The sequence below is a fragment of the Callospermophilus lateralis genome, chromosome 9, assembly GCF_048772815.1.
Source record: "Callospermophilus lateralis isolate mCalLat2 chromosome 9, mCalLat2.hap1, whole genome shotgun sequence".
Classification (NCBI taxonomy): Eukaryota; Metazoa; Chordata; class Mammalia; order Rodentia; family Sciuridae; genus Callospermophilus; species Callospermophilus lateralis.
The window spans coordinates 33,200,770-33,216,162 of record NC_135313.1 but is presented as its reverse complement, the minus strand read 5'-3'; the positions used below and the strand labels follow the sequence as shown (position 1 = coordinate 33,216,162).

Sequence of the window (15,393 nt, the reverse complement as noted above, 5' to 3'; positions counted from 1 at the left end):
TATGTTCAAACATTTGTAAGTTTCTTTTAACTTTTGATGTAGAGAAGTCACATATTTACATATTGAAATATACAATGTCTTATGATCAATTTTTTTTTTTTTTTTTTTTTTTTTTTTTGGTGGAAGAGTACTGGGATTGAACCCAGGAACACTTAACCACTGAGCTATTCCCAACCCTTTTTATTTATTTTGAGACAGTGTCTCGGTGAGTTACTTAGGGCTCACTAATTCGCTGAGGCTGGCTTTGAATTTGTGATCTTCCTGCCTTAGCCTCCAGAGTTGCTGGGATTACAGGTCTGTTCCACCATTCCCAGCTTGATCAACTATCCTTTTAATTATTATTAGGGAATTATATGCATTTTTTTTTTCAAAACTCATGAGTAAGTATGTTGGTTGAGTTCCCCCAGATCAATGAGCAAGGACTATAGGGTAGATAATGTATTTATAAAGGGACCCCAGGAAATTCCCATAGAGGAGTAGGGTATAAAGGCAGGGAAGAAAAACAAATCATTAAAAGTGTGATCGAGTGAGTAAATACTGTGAGTGGCAATTGGATGGTAATCCCATGGGGGTAAGAAGGAACACAGGAATGGAGGTATTTAAATACCAATGTTGCTGCAGGTCCTTGGTTGAGGGCCATTCCTGAGAGCATTTCTTCTGGCCTTTCCAGCCTGCTCCAGGTGGACTTTCAGATAGCAAGGATAGGTACTAGCAGTTGGCCCAGAGTACACGAGAATGGAAAGCATCGAGGTGATATATGTGGGTAGGGCAATGATAATATTTCTTATAGTAGGATAAAAAAGAATAAATTAGGATTTTTTAAAAGAAGCATTTAAGGGGCTGGGGTTGTGGCTCAGTGGTAGAGCGCTCACCTAGCATGCAAGAGGCACTAGGTTCGATCCTCAGCACCACATAAATGTAAAATAAAGATATTGTGTCCATCTAAAACTTAAGAATAATTTTTTAAAAAGAAGCAGCAGCATTTAAAATTAGTTGTTTAAGACTGGGGTATTGAATCTGATTGGGCCGCAAACCACTGTCTAGACACTAAATCAATTATGGGGTTGAGCAGGAAATTTAAAAGATAAAAAGATCATTATTACATTGTCTCTAAATTCTACAGCAGTGAGAACAGCTCAGAAATTTGCACAGAATTTTCAGCTGCTTTCCTATACACATTCTTTTCCAGTCACACTGAAGTATTTTACTAGATTTCACCAAAACCTGACATTGTTGTTGTGCCTTTCCTTTGCCCACTCCACTCTAGATCTAGCCCAGCCAGGTTAAACTGGGCCTTTTCCCGTGTTCTGCTTTTTTTTTTTTCAAAAATCCACAGAGTAGGTATATTGGAAAGGGAAAGGGAGGGCCTGCCAGATAGGCAAAAGTCAGAGTAGACAGATGGGGCTGACACCAGGCAACCTCTTAAAACCTGTTAGCCCAGCATGTCCCACAAATCATTGTCCTTGGTAAAACAGCAGATTAAATAAGCCAATGTTGTTTGCACACAAGATGGACCACATTTCTTCCATATTTAATGCCTAAATGATAACACACTGAATGAGGCCTACTCATTCAGTAGACAAGGGCACTGGAGACTGATTTCTTATATGAATGTATTTTGAGCTGTGAGGCAGCAGCTGACAAGGCAAGTGCCTGGATATACTGACTTTAACCTTTTGTCCTATCAGACTTCAAAACTGGGCCGATGGGCATCTTAGAGAAAATAAAATACAACACTTTTATTTCCAGATAAGGACATTGACTTTAAAAAAGCAATAGTAGACCCAGTCACATGCAATTCTGGGTGATTAAGTAACACATGAATAACCAGTTCTCTTGTCATAGATTTAGAAGCTACAGTACTGTTGCTGACTCCTAAGACATTTGTCTGAAATATTATTTTAGAATTATTTCTATTAGCTTTCTAAAGTGCACTAACTACTATTCAATGATCCAACCTACTACCCCTTTTATCCTGTTTTTAAAATAATGCTTTTTAGCTGACAAACGCTGAAAAAAAAAAACAAAACACTTGAAGACTTAATGAGAAATGGTCCCTATGATAACAACTGGCTTCCAGAGTCTAATTCTATTGTATAGGACTGGGATAAATGCTCAGTTTTACTCAAACTCCATGACAGCCCATTATTCCATATTTAAAGAAATGGTTTCTCAAAGCAGAACCTCTTCTTCCAAAGTCATAGAAATTCTCCATATTTGAGTTGCTCTGAAATTCAACTATTTGAATTAGATTATCCAGAATGATATTTTAGCTATTAAAAATGGACAGACATGCTAGACAGTTATAGGAGGTATCTCTGGTAACTGAGGATTATTTGCAGTACCTTACCTGTAAGACTGAACATGCAATGTTGCTCCTATGCAGACAAAACCTTGAGTGGAAAATACTATGGGCTATTAGCTGCCAAAGTCACCTCACTGCTCTAAATAAAACCTCTGCACATCCTCTTTGATTTAATCCACACACAGACCTAACCTAGCCTAACCATGAACTCATAAGCTTCCTCTGCAACAAATCTTAAAATATTTCTTAGACTAAACATCTAATTTATAATTTTTAACCTTTACCTAGTATTTTCTTACATTGTCACAACACACACACACACACACACACACACACACACACAATTTTTGTTAACTATTTCAGGATAACAATCTACAACAGAAGGTGGCATTTTTTATTTTAATGAAAAAAACAAAAGCAAAAACCCTGTAGGCACCTGGAGTAAACTAACCCCATTAGCCTTATTTTCTCATGTTCTAGTGGGAAAACAGTGGGGACTCTTCTGCCAGTAATAAAGAGAGAGCACCATCAAAAACAGCTCCTTCCGGTCTGTTCTGTCAAGCCTCTGTTCTGAATATAACAATTAGCCAGCCCATGCATGATTCTCAGATCGGAGCCACAGTAGGGAACCCAGCAATATCCATGGGGGCATTGGTTCCGGGGCTGCCTGCTGATATGCAAGTCTGCAAATGCTCAAGTTCCTTTTATAAAATAGCATAGTACTTGCACATAACCTACTACTGTAAATCATCTCTAGATTTCTTATAGTATCCAACACAACACAAATGCTTTGAGGTTATTATACTGTATTGTTTAGGAAATAACGACAAGGAAAAACAAAGTCTGTACATGTTCAGTACAGATGCAATGTTTTTTCATGAATATTTTCCACCCATGGCCGACTCCATGATGTGACCCACAGATAGAGGTCAACTGTATTTCTGGTATTTGAAAATTTATATTACAGGATATAGTCAGTGGAAAGAGCACTCTGACAAAGATATCACACAAAGAACATGAGAAAGGGTGAAGAGCAAATGGCAATTATTAAGAGGTTTTCTAACCCTGTTATCCCAATTAAACACATAGTTTTCTTCATCTCTCCACTGCAGAGGGAAATACAAGCTGGGAACTTAAGACATTTGTGTTTTGAGTACAGAATGGTTATCAAAAGCACTTAATTTTTATGTAGTTTTCATTCAACTAACTTTTTTATTTTTGAGAACTACCAATGCCTAACCCAGCTAGGAAACACCACCTCTGGCAGCTGTAGTCAGAAAATGCATTGGGACTAGGAGGGGTTTTAGGATGGGATACCAGCTCCAGAAGTGAGCAAATCATACACTCCTTGTTGAAAAGTGAGCAAATCACAGATACCTGCAGCCAAGAGGTGCTGTGAGCATTGGTGCAAGTGAAAGATCGCCATCAACTGTTGCGTGAGTGCTAGGTATTTCTATTTATAGATAGTGGCCCGGATATTTAGGGCTTCCCCACTCAAAGAACTGGAAATTCAGGTCTCTTTTAACATGCAATCTGAAAATAAAATATACAATGAAGAATCTAAAGTATTTGGATAGTTTCATTCAAGACTCCAAGTAAAAGGATGAATTGTAACATGTTTTTCTTAGAACTGAGATAGCCTACCATCCTTTGTCCATTTCCACATATTATCCCTGTCTCTTAATGAGCTAGATATTCAAAAATTTGTCTTTATTAGCCAAATGAGGCATTTGTATGGTTGTTCAGAAAGACAAAACAATCCCCAGTGGAAATGCAAAGTGTTTAGCATAGACAAATCTTTAAGAACCGGTCCCTTTCCTACTATAAGTGTGTACTTTCCAATAGAAGGCATGGCGAAATGGAAAGGCTCCTTGAGAAAACGTTACAACCAATCATTACCTGATGCCTAATGTTTCTCACCAAATTCCTTACCCTTTCTATGAATCTATTTTGGGTAACTATCAACAACTATCAAATACACCATTTTTTCCCCAAGAAATACTAGATTTATGACTTGTCCTAGGATCTTTAGGATCAGAAGGTTAATCTGTTCTTTGCTAGCAAAGGTGCTGTAATTATTGGTTTATGTTTAAAGAGACAGATCTCTATAGTCCTTGAAGTTCCTCTGAGGTCAAAAAGGCATAAATTACAATGTGAGCAGATAAAATACTGGCTTTCTTTTAAATTTTTAGGCTGCCCTGTGTCATTTCTTCTGTAATCATAAAACCACCTCATAAAGATGAATGTTTTTTATTATGAAAATTGCTGTTACAAGCCAACATTCCAAAACAGTATTTTAACAAACACTTGTCTTGATTATAAAGTAGAGCAGAAACCATGATCCTTTTTCAAAAGTAATTAACATCAGCTGAGTCACTTCACATAAATCAGGACACTCCATATGTTCACCGCAGTGGGTAGGAGATGAGATGAGGGAGAGCACCTATGTTATCCAAAAGAGCTACTAGTGTTACTGGTACAGTGTAAACCAAAAACTTACAGTAAGACATTTTTTAAAAAAGGAAAACACTAAACTGATGAGGTGCCACAATACTTTAGAGATGGAAACAGTCAAAGCTTATATTCTTTTTCTTTCCATCTTGGGTTCAGTGTGAGGTATAGGGAAGAACCACAACACTATGTTGGGGATCGATGCAGTTCTTTGCTTCTGTATTTCCCAAACTTCAGTCCTGCTCCAAAACAACAGCTTGTATGCAGAAGCTTTTCAGGCTGACAGTCACAGGCCTTGGAATACAGCATTTGCACATGGACAAATAAGGGTTCCACAGCAGCTGAGTGGTGCTTCAATTCCAGTGTACTCAACTTCCTGCAGCATATTGAGGAAACCAAAACCAAAATTCCTATGTTCCTTTCACTCAGCAGGCAGAAGGCTCCTATTTAGATTCATTCTGTGTCTTGGGTCAGGATGTGGTAGTCACTACATAGAATCTCTCCCATCATGAATATCCTGGTGGAAAAGCTTAGAAAAAGTTAAAACTGCAGTTCAAAAATTCCTCCTTCCCCTCTCTAAGCAAAGAAGCATAACACACACGTTTGGAAGGGATCTAAAAAGGCATGGTGTGGCTACTACAGTTTTTAGTACAATCTGCTCCTTGCAAAGAGATCTGGGGTAACTGCAGATGGATTCAGGCAAACCAGAAACTCAAAAAATATTCATCATTAACTTCTTTAATGCAAGAAGTGATGCTGGGAACTTGCCTTACAAATCCACGTGGCTGACATACCCTTCACTGCAGGAAGGGATATCCTTTTTTTCCAAATAGATGCATGAAAATTCTGGGACTTAACACAGGCCAAGCACTGGTCTGATTGACTTCTACCTTCTTTTCCATCCTCCCTTTAAACTACAGTCTTTTTTTTTTTTCCTGAGCTCAGAGCTCTAATTTTTAGTAAGGCTCTGAAATAACAACCAAAATAACACAGTCCTTTTCAATTTTCAACACCATTATTTTTCACCACTACAAAGATTCCAGATGGTGCTGTGACCCTTGGTAGATGATAATCCAGTTTTCAAGCTATTATGCAGCCTAGTTAAGCTTCTCACGCTGAATCTGGTAGTAACATGCCTGGAAAAAAGTTCAAAATAATTTTCAAATTTACTTTTAAAGAAATTACATAAACAAAGCAATGAATATGTAACTAAAGAAAGAAAAATCCCTTATTAAAAACTAGTGACCCAACAAATTTAGTTGCTTACACTTTTCCCTGTTCCTGTCAAGTCCCCCATACAATGGCTATTTCTTGTCTAGTTGTAATTAATACAGATAAAATTCTGCATTTTTCCCTCTAATTCTAAAACCAACAAAAAAACTTCTTACAAGATGTATCAATATTCTTCATCAAGTAGAAATACCATAATGAACCACTTATGATTGAGCAAAATATACTGATCTTTTAAAGGTATGCTAGAACAACTGTCATCAGAAACACCTGGGACATTTAACAGAGATTAAGCATCATTGCAAATCTAGTGAGCCAGAATTCTCAGGAATCCATATTTAAAGAAACACCCTCAATGTTTCTGAAAGTGCCTAGGTCTGGGAATAATTCATACTATAAAAAACACCACGTTCAGATAATATATACCATTTTTCTTTTTTTAACTCCTTAGGATAAATTCCCAGGACTAAGATTACTCAGTCAGATTCAACAGATCTGTTAATAACAATTTATAGCAATTGTAATTATAACAGCAAAGGATGACAGCTATTTACCCATTGTCAATGTGGGAAATGATTTCACTATAAAGCCACCAGCACTGGGCATAATTTTAACACATTTCTGCTAATTAAGCAAGCACAAAATGATATCTTGTTTAATCAGCAGTACTTCGATTTTCAGCAAGTTTGAGCATTTTTCCACATCTAAACTCACTCATTTAGTCTCTTGTTCTCTGTTTAGAGGCACTCTTCATTTCATGTAACAAATACTAATAATGCAAGCAATTTGCAGCCAGTGTCTCCTAGTTTCCTCCTTTTCAGTCTGTGTAATAGAAATGTTAATGGTTTTAACTACAAGTTTTAAAAGTTGTCAGAAATCTGACATTAAAGTCTAGTTTTTTTCTCATTTCAATTTACCTGTTTTTCTTCTCTCTTCCTTTCTGTTTAAACCCCAAAGCATCTATAACTTGCTAGTCTACCCTTCCCCCAAACTGTTAATAAGCTTTATCATTTATTAAATAATTCCTTCTTTTCCATTTTTTATTTGCCTTTTCCATTTTTGATGCTTCTATTTTCATGAGAAATTTTTATTTTAGTGCTGTCTACACAGGGGTTATTGCTTAGGTATTATTTATTTCTATGACAGCAACATACTATTTCATCTGAATTATTATAATTTCATGATATTCCATTAACTGACAGAGTGAATCTATTTTTCCTCCCTCTTCTTTTGAAGATATTCTGTCTGTTGCTCTTTTGATAAACTTTAGAGTAATTCTACGAAATTCCAAGAAAAAATTCAAGGTGGGAAGTGAAAATTACTTCTAATAAATCCCTAGAGGGTATCCAGATCAGAGAGCCTCATGTAACCTATTGGTTATAGTAAATACAAGTGAAAGAAAAAGATGGAATTCAAATTCATTATTTTCATGTTACCTCTGTGTCTTTCCTTAGTTTCATTACATAGCTCTACTGCTGGATACTTTTTAGGACACTAAGAATCCTCTCTGCTTCTTTTCTAGAAAGATTTATATAAATGTAAGCCTTTATGATCACTTGAAATGTTCAATTTACAAAGAACATTGGATAATGAATAATTTGCTTTAGTATTTTGAAGAATAACTGACTAATCCTACTTTTCTTCAAAATGTTATCATGCTTTTAAATATCAATAATCTGCTTTTCTAAAGGTATTTAATGTTTGCAGTAAAAATTTTCTATAAAGAAGAAAACAGTTAATGACAGGTTTATAATATAGTAAATGAAGGACAATTTTTATTATTAACTAATATCTACACTCACCTTCAAGGTGGTGAACATTATGCCCTGTTCCCCATGCTGAAGATAGGGGTCCATCAGATCCTCAATGAGATGTACCTCAGAGCCTAAATTCCTAATCCTGTCCCAAAGAGAAAAAGATGCTAAGTTATTTCTGCTTACAAGTCCATCTTCCTTTTTAATCTAGGATGGGAAGAGAAAGAACAATTCAATAAAAAGGTAATACCAAGGCTGGGGATGTAGCTCAGTGGTAGAACACTTGCCTAGCAAGTATGAGGCCATGTGTTCAACCCCCAGGACCCCAATAATAAAAGGAAAAAAGGTAATGTCAAGGTAGAATGGATTAAGAGAGTGGATTGTTTTTCCCCCTGGTAAGAGAGCATATTCTTGGCATCAGTTCAACAAAAGTAAAAAGTAGACTCGTTAAATAATGATTTAATAGTAATAAAGTCAGAAAAGATAAGCTACCTGGCCCGTAGCACCACATATAAGAAAACAGGGAACAAATCATCCATGGACCACAAAAAGTCTTCCTGCAGCGATGCCAGGACACTCTGAGAGATCTCCTCAAAAGTCTGCTGGATAACCTTAAGTTTGTCTGATGGGGTAAATGTTGTGCTGTTGTGGGAAACAAAACAAAACAAAAATATATCCTCTCAAAGATAGATGTGTGTGTGTGTGTGTGTGTGTGTGTGTGTGTGTATAGATATATAGCAAAGACCAGATCTTAATATAATATCTTAATAAACTAACCATTACTTTGTGTGATTTCTCCATAAATCACAGACTTATTACCTGATCTGCTGCAGACACTCTACTGCTGAGGCAAAGCAAGCATCTTTTGTGGTTGGCAAAACCTACAAAAAGAATTAACAAGGGTCAGAGAGGAGAGCTGTCTTTTTCAACAAAAATAAGTGCTGCTGATGGCAGAGTGCAGCTCACTGGTGGGTAACGGATCCAAGTAAAATGGAATTTTTTTTGCTATCTTGAATCCTTCATGGCAAAGAAAAACATATTTACAGAGGAAACTAAATTCTACTATACCTTTTTATTCTCTCCAAGGATTGACAAGGTCACTGGCCAAAATTTCCTAGAATGAAATCCATAAATTATTAATATATAGTTACTATGATAGAAAAATTCCCATAAAAACAGTTGACAGCTATATTAGCTTCCTGGTTCTCATTAAAAGTAACTTCTGCCAATTGGCTAAGCTTTAATAAACATTCCAGAAGTGATTTAAGAGTTTCTAAGAGCTGGGCATGGTGGCACATGCCTTTTATCCCAGCATTTCTCCTCTTATACCAGCAGCTTGGGAGGCTAAGGCAGGAGGATTAAAAGTTCAAGGCTAGCCTCAGCAATTTAGAAGACTGTCTCAAAATAAAAAATAATCTGGGGATGTAGTTCAGTGGTTAAGTGCCCCTGGGTTCAATTCTTGGCACCAAAAAAAAAAAAAAAAAAAAAAAAAATTCTATTATATTTCTACGGGATTTATAATTCTATACAACAACAACCCTGTACACTAATAGGTACTGGCCAAAATCTTTCCTTCTTTCAGTTTTCAATTTTTTAATTATTACTATGTTATTGCACTATGGGAGGGGGAATGTTGAAAACTGTCCAACTAAAGTTCATTCACTTTTTTTGATAGCACAATACATAATCATGAAACCGGTAAGAGATCAGCTTTATCACTACAGGAGAAAAAAGTCAATGATTATTATTTAGCATTCCCCTGGACCAGCAGAAGTTTCTTTAAGTATATCCAGAATATTAAATTACAAATTGCAGATGGGAAAAAAAGGAAGAATGCCAAAGACTGAATACAATTAATTTTATTTCTGAGGAATATGAATATAAAATGTTTTTGAGCTAGGTGTAGGGTGCACACCTGTAATCCCGGCTGGTGAGGCTGGATTACTAGCCTCAGTAATTTAGCAAGTACCTAAGCAACTCAGTGAGAACCTGTCTCTAAATAAAATATATTTAAAAGGGTGGGGGTAGCTGGGGATGTGACTCAATGGGGAAGTACCCTTGGGTTCAATCCTTGGTACCAAAAAAGTATTTTGTTTACAACAGTCACTAGTATGGCAATATGTAAAAATGTGGATGTGTAACCAATGTGATTCTGCAATCTGTATACGGGGTAAAAATGGGAGTTCACAACCGACTGAATCAAATGTATGAAATATGATATGTCAAGAGCTTTGTAATGTTTTGAACAACCAATAAAAAAAATAAAATAAAAAATAAAAAAGAAGTACAAAATAGCAAGATAACTGATATCTAACCTATATATACATAATAAAATCACATTGATAATAAGCAGTTTCACATTCATCTCCAAATACTCTCAGAAATAAGAAATATTAAATATCATTATATTGCTACATAAGATATACAAATAAGTACATAAACTACAAGTCATATATATGTAAAACTAGATATTGAAGTACCAGACTCCTGATAAACATGATAGAGCTTCAATTAAAGCCTTTTGGTTCTGTTCATAATTGTTGTCCTTACCTCTGTACTCCAAGAAAGCCCAGGAGAGCAATATCTGGCTGCTTGTTTAGTCGCAGAACACATTCCCAGTAAATGTCTTCCTCACGATCATTGTCCAAAGCATAAAGCATGAACAGAGGTGGATAGAGGCGGGGGAGCAGCACAGGAAGCAGTAATCCAGAACTTGTTACAACGTAACTACACAATATTAGAACCAAATATAGAATCAAAGAGAGTTGCAGTTTCTAAAAGTCAAAAGTATGAATGGAAAATTTTAAGGAAATTATAATGCCACTCTCCTCTTTACATACAGAATTGACAGAAGGAACTCATCTATGGCTCTAGAGCTTCATCTTGGTCCAATTAAGAATTCTATTCAATAACTCAAAATCTAACTGAAAATCCACTATGTTTATACTTTGAGGCTGCTTTCTTTGGGATTATTCTTAGTAAGTATTATTTGTGGTTGCTCGTTCCTGAGGTATGCTAATAGAACTAAAGACCTTAGGGGAACCTAAGGTCTTTAGTTCTATTAGAGATCTCTTAACCCAATCACATCATTGTAGAAATGAAGAAACTGATCTAGGAATCTTTGGATAAGATCATCTAGCTCTCATACCCTTTCTTCACTATCTCACCCAACTGCATTTACCCTGGCTCTGGTGATTCAGATCTGGAATCCGACTTTCCCGTGCAAAATGACTTCCTTTCTGACGGCAGAGGAGCAGAGAGAGGAATTGTGCTGCCCTCTTCTGGAAGTTCAGGAAATAAGAACCTAAGAAAGAATAATAAATATAACTGTACTCTGAGTGGCTGCCAAGAGTAAAAATACATTTCCATTAGTTAATCCATTTCAAGGCCTATAAAATCAAACAATATCATCAAGTAAGTATTTTATTTCTTTGAGGTTCTTAACTGATGCTTCCTACAGAATAAAACAGAGTGCAGCTAGTGTCTGACATAATGGTGCACACCTGTAATCCCAGCAGTTTAGGGAAGCCAAGGCAGGAGGATCACAGGTTCAAAGCCAGCCTCGGCAATTTAGCGAGGCCCTCAGCAACTTAATGAGGCTTTGTCTCAAAATAAAAAATGAAAATGGCTGCAGATGTAGCTCAGTGGTAAAGTACCTCTGAATTAAGTCTCTAGAACCAAAACAGTGCAGTTAGTTAATAATATTTTAAAACCTTTATTTGCTGTGCTTTTATCCTGCTTAATTACTAAGAAATGAAAATTTATGATCTATACAAGGTATGTATTTCTTTTGGCAAAGCTCATCTGAGGTTATTATGTACTAACTCTGACCAGAAATCATTATTCTTAGAGTACATGCAAATACTAGTGGATATTACTTATCTGTTCAAAATTAAGGAAAAAAATGGTTTTAAGTAGTAGAAAAATCAATGTAAATTTTGAAAGTGAAGATGCTGAAAGCTAATTTTCAAATGATCAAAAGACTAAATTATTGAGGTTGTTTTTTTCCCTAGGTTTTCTGGAGACTTTCCCCCTAGATTTATCTAACTTCTTGTATGCCTGTGGCCTCTACCATAAATAAGTTTATTGTCCTCTTTATTTTTATAGACTTAAATCTCCACCCTTCAAAAGTACCTGATAATCTCTATTTGTGTAGACTTTTATACCTTGCCTCTTCCTCTGCCCAAATTTTATAGTTGGGAAACTAATAAATGTCATGAAATTTATCTTCATTATTCACATCTACCTAATGTCATCTGAAACACTTCCAGCTCAGTGATTTTGGAGATGGGTTCGGAGGGTGGGATGGGGGTAGTTTACTGGAGCAATCCAGAGGTGCTCTACACTGAGCTACATCCCCAGCCCTTTCTACTTTTTGAGACAAGGTCTTGCTAAATTGACAAACCTGGCTTCAAACTTGTGGTTCTCCTGCCTGATGGGATTATAAGGCACATTCCACTATACCCGTTCCAACTCAGTTATCTTTTAAGTGGGACAGACTGTTCCCTCAAAAACCTGAAACACTTCCTTACCTTGTTCAAAGTCTCTGTTCAAATATTACCTGATTAGTTAGGCTTCCCTGACCTTCTATTAACATATCAGCATCTTATCTCTAGCCATCTCATTCCCTTCCTTATTTTTCTCTAAAGTGTTAATCACCCCGATATCCCATGTTTTTTATTTGCATAGAGCAGTTTATTTTTGTTTTGTTTTTTGTTTTTTTTGCCATGATCACTGATAAACTTCTCCCAAAGCAGAGAATGGTCAGTAACATACAGAAATACTCAACAGATTATTTATTGAAAAAATTAATATATATGATGCCATTGTCAACGGACAGGCATCATAAATGTTAATAATAATCAGGCACAAAAATTTATGTCAAACCTCATCCATTTTGTGGTTAGGTTTTAGAGGCATGCTTAGAAAGAAGACAACTACATTTCATACCAACTAGAATTGGAAACAAATATTTATTTTAACCTTCTGAAACACTTAATAAGCAAGAAATAAAAGGAAATAAGTAACAATGGCTAAGGTTCATATTTTTTTATTGTTTATAGAATAAACAAATTTTTTTGAAAAATCTTTTTTGACATACTGGAAGTTGAACCCAGGACTTTACATTTGTTAAGCAAGCACTCTACCACTGGGCTATATTCTCAGCCCTTTTCATTTTATTTTGAGACATGGTCTTGCTAAGTTGCCCAGGCTGGCTTTATTAAACTTGTGAGCTTTCCAAGCAGTGCCACTGTGCCCAACTCATTATTTAATCTATTTAAGGACCTATGGCATAAAATCATTTTTTTGATGAATAATTTCCACGATAAATGGTAACATTTATTATTCTTCGCAAAGTTGTAATGTCTAGATTTAGGGTGAAGATACCCAGGCATTAATATACATTACTACTCTCTAACTTTCAGACTTCAATGAACAGATCTTTTACCTCACCAGCTGGAAGATTCGCTTAAGATAGGACTTAATCTCCTTTACAGCCTCCTGCAATAATCGGCGGTTGGCTCCCACACCCACATATGTCATTCTATATACTGCAACCAGTGTCTCCACAAGCCTGCCCAGAGGGTGCAGAGGAGTGTCACAGGCCTGAGCAGGAAAAGAACCAAGGAAGTCAGTCAACACACATTAATAACAAGATCAATCAATAACAAGCAATTCATAAAGTGTAAATAATAAGCAATTTCATAAACAGTAAACAATTTTCAAAATGTCAGGAGTCATTTTTTAGATCAGGAAAATTCAAATACTTTAACTTTTCTGAAAGTATTAAGTCTATCCAAATTATACAGAGCTGAAGTTTCTAATCTTTTCTCTCTCTTCTTTTTTAAATGATAGATACTAACTGCACACCTGTATAGGGAACAGTATGCTATTGCAGGGTATGTTTACACACTGCATATTGATAAACTGAGGATACTGAGGTTATCCATCATCTCCAACATTTATCATTTCTTTGTGATAAAAACATTCAAAATCCTCTCTCCAGCTATTTGCACTATATGATACAATCCTGTTAAGCATAATTGCCCTCTGTGTAACAGAACACCATCCCTTACTCATCCACAATGAAAAAAACTACTAAGTCATAAAAAAGTACAAAATTTTGTCATTTGTAGCAATATGAATGAACTTGAAGATCACAATATTTAGAGGAATAAGCCAGCTGGGGGCACATGCCTATAATCCCAGCAACTCAGAAGCTGAGGAGGAAGGTTGCAAGTTCAAAGCCAGCCTCAGCAACTTATCGAGGTCCTGTAGAAAATAAAAGAGGGCTGGGGATATGACTCAGTGATTAAGTACCCCTGGATTAAATCCCTAGTACCTCCACCCCAATAAAGACAAATACCACATGTTCTCACTCATATGTGAAACCTAAATGTGTTGAAGTCACAGAACTAGAGAGTAGAAAAATTAGAGTTCCTAATCTTCTTAATAAAAGAATGCTTTTAACATCTTTAATATGTATTTCCTTCCTGCACCCCCTACCAATGCTTATCATACTTTGAACTCTAGCTGATCTTACAGGGTTGAGAAAGAAGTAAAGAGTATTTTAGAGGGTGAGGACAGTGTGCTTTATATATGATCTCTAGTTTGCTAATGTTAGTAACAAAAAGCCACTTTAAATTCTTGTCTTAAGTTTTCAAGAACTCTCTCAAATACCTTACAAAACTCTAAAAAGTCTTATTCTAATAATGGGATAATCTTCATGTAGAAATGTGATCTTAGTACAAGAGAATTTGCAAAAGAAATACTCAGAAAGTAAAACCAGGATTAGGTTAACATTTGCATAATGTTATTGTAGTTTCATTATTAATTCATAAAACCAATGTAATTCAAACTCCAGTTTACCTTTATTAAGTACTTCTTGATGTCATCATATTTCTCCACAGAGAAGGCACCAACATGCTGTGGAATGAATTCCAAACTTTCTAGTGTCTGAGTTTGTGAACGACTTAGTATTTCTGGACTGTAAAAAGCAAATAAGTGTAAGTGTACATACGAAACATAGTTATGAACTAAGGATGAAGTAGAACATCAAGCAAAGTATTAGGCCCAGATAAATTCAAAAATGGTAAACAACCTGCCATTAGGCACCCTGTTAACATAGCACTCATTCAAATGGCATTTAAGATTACTTCATACCAACCACAATAAATTAATGATTTTGCTCCAATCTAAAACATGGTGTTGAGAAATCTGTGACATTAGTTTGGAAAGAAAACTGGTCATAGACCTGGTTATTGATAAGAGGAAAATGGAATAAAAACGGGGGAGGAGCTGAGGGAAAAGGAAAATAAATAAAAGGGCAAAGAAAGAAATGAAAATGAGCTCAAGAAGCAAGTTGATGAGAGCATTCCAATAGCTGGCAAGGGAAGCACCTAATGGGTAAAGAGATGTTTTGGATGGAAAGGCTAATGACAAATCACATGCTAGAAACCAAGAGAAACTTTTGGCAAAAGCACTCTATTGTTATAATACAACCAGTTGGAAACTGGAAACCGCACATAATCATTATTATATTACTTAAGATAAATAAGATCTTTGTGGTTGCAATGTGGCTTTATGTACAAGTCCGTTCATTCTCAATTCTCAGGAATACCCATTGGCAGTTAAGCAAGGTTAGCTGGAGGG

General features: G+C 35.9%; 1 protein-coding gene across 4 annotated transcripts in view; it reads right to left on the bottom strand.

Annotated features, from left to right (window-relative positions):
* Nucleotides 1-4,585: 4,585 nt before the first annotated feature.
* The window catches only part of Als2 (alsin Rho guanine nucleotide exchange factor ALS2), a 73,611-nt gene continuing 62,803 nt past the window's right edge, over nucleotides 4,586-15,393 (bottom strand). For 2 of the 4 annotated variants that reach the window (XM_076865671.2, XM_076865674.2), the window contains exons 27-35: nucleotides 14,611-14,728; nucleotides 13,190-13,347; nucleotides 10,922-11,044; nucleotides 10,291-10,467; nucleotides 8,809-8,854; nucleotides 8,560-8,621; nucleotides 8,233-8,382; nucleotides 7,789-7,885; nucleotides 4,586-5,892 (exon numbers count right to left, since the gene is read on the bottom strand). In XM_076865671.2, the coding sequence (XP_076721786.2) occupies nucleotides 5,854-5,892; nucleotides 7,789-7,885; nucleotides 8,233-8,382; nucleotides 8,560-8,621; nucleotides 8,809-8,854; nucleotides 10,291-10,467; nucleotides 10,922-11,044; nucleotides 13,190-13,347; nucleotides 14,611-14,728 (970 nt within the window). In that variant the 3' untranslated portion in view covers nucleotides 4,586-5,853. Of the gene's footprint in view, nucleotides 5,893-7,066; nucleotides 7,505-7,788; nucleotides 7,886-8,232; nucleotides 8,383-8,559; nucleotides 8,622-8,808; nucleotides 8,855-10,290; nucleotides 10,468-10,921; nucleotides 11,045-13,189; nucleotides 13,348-14,610; nucleotides 14,729-15,393 lie in introns of those variants that run through there. The other 2 variants (XM_076865675.2, XM_076865676.2) reach the window with 2 other exon arrangements.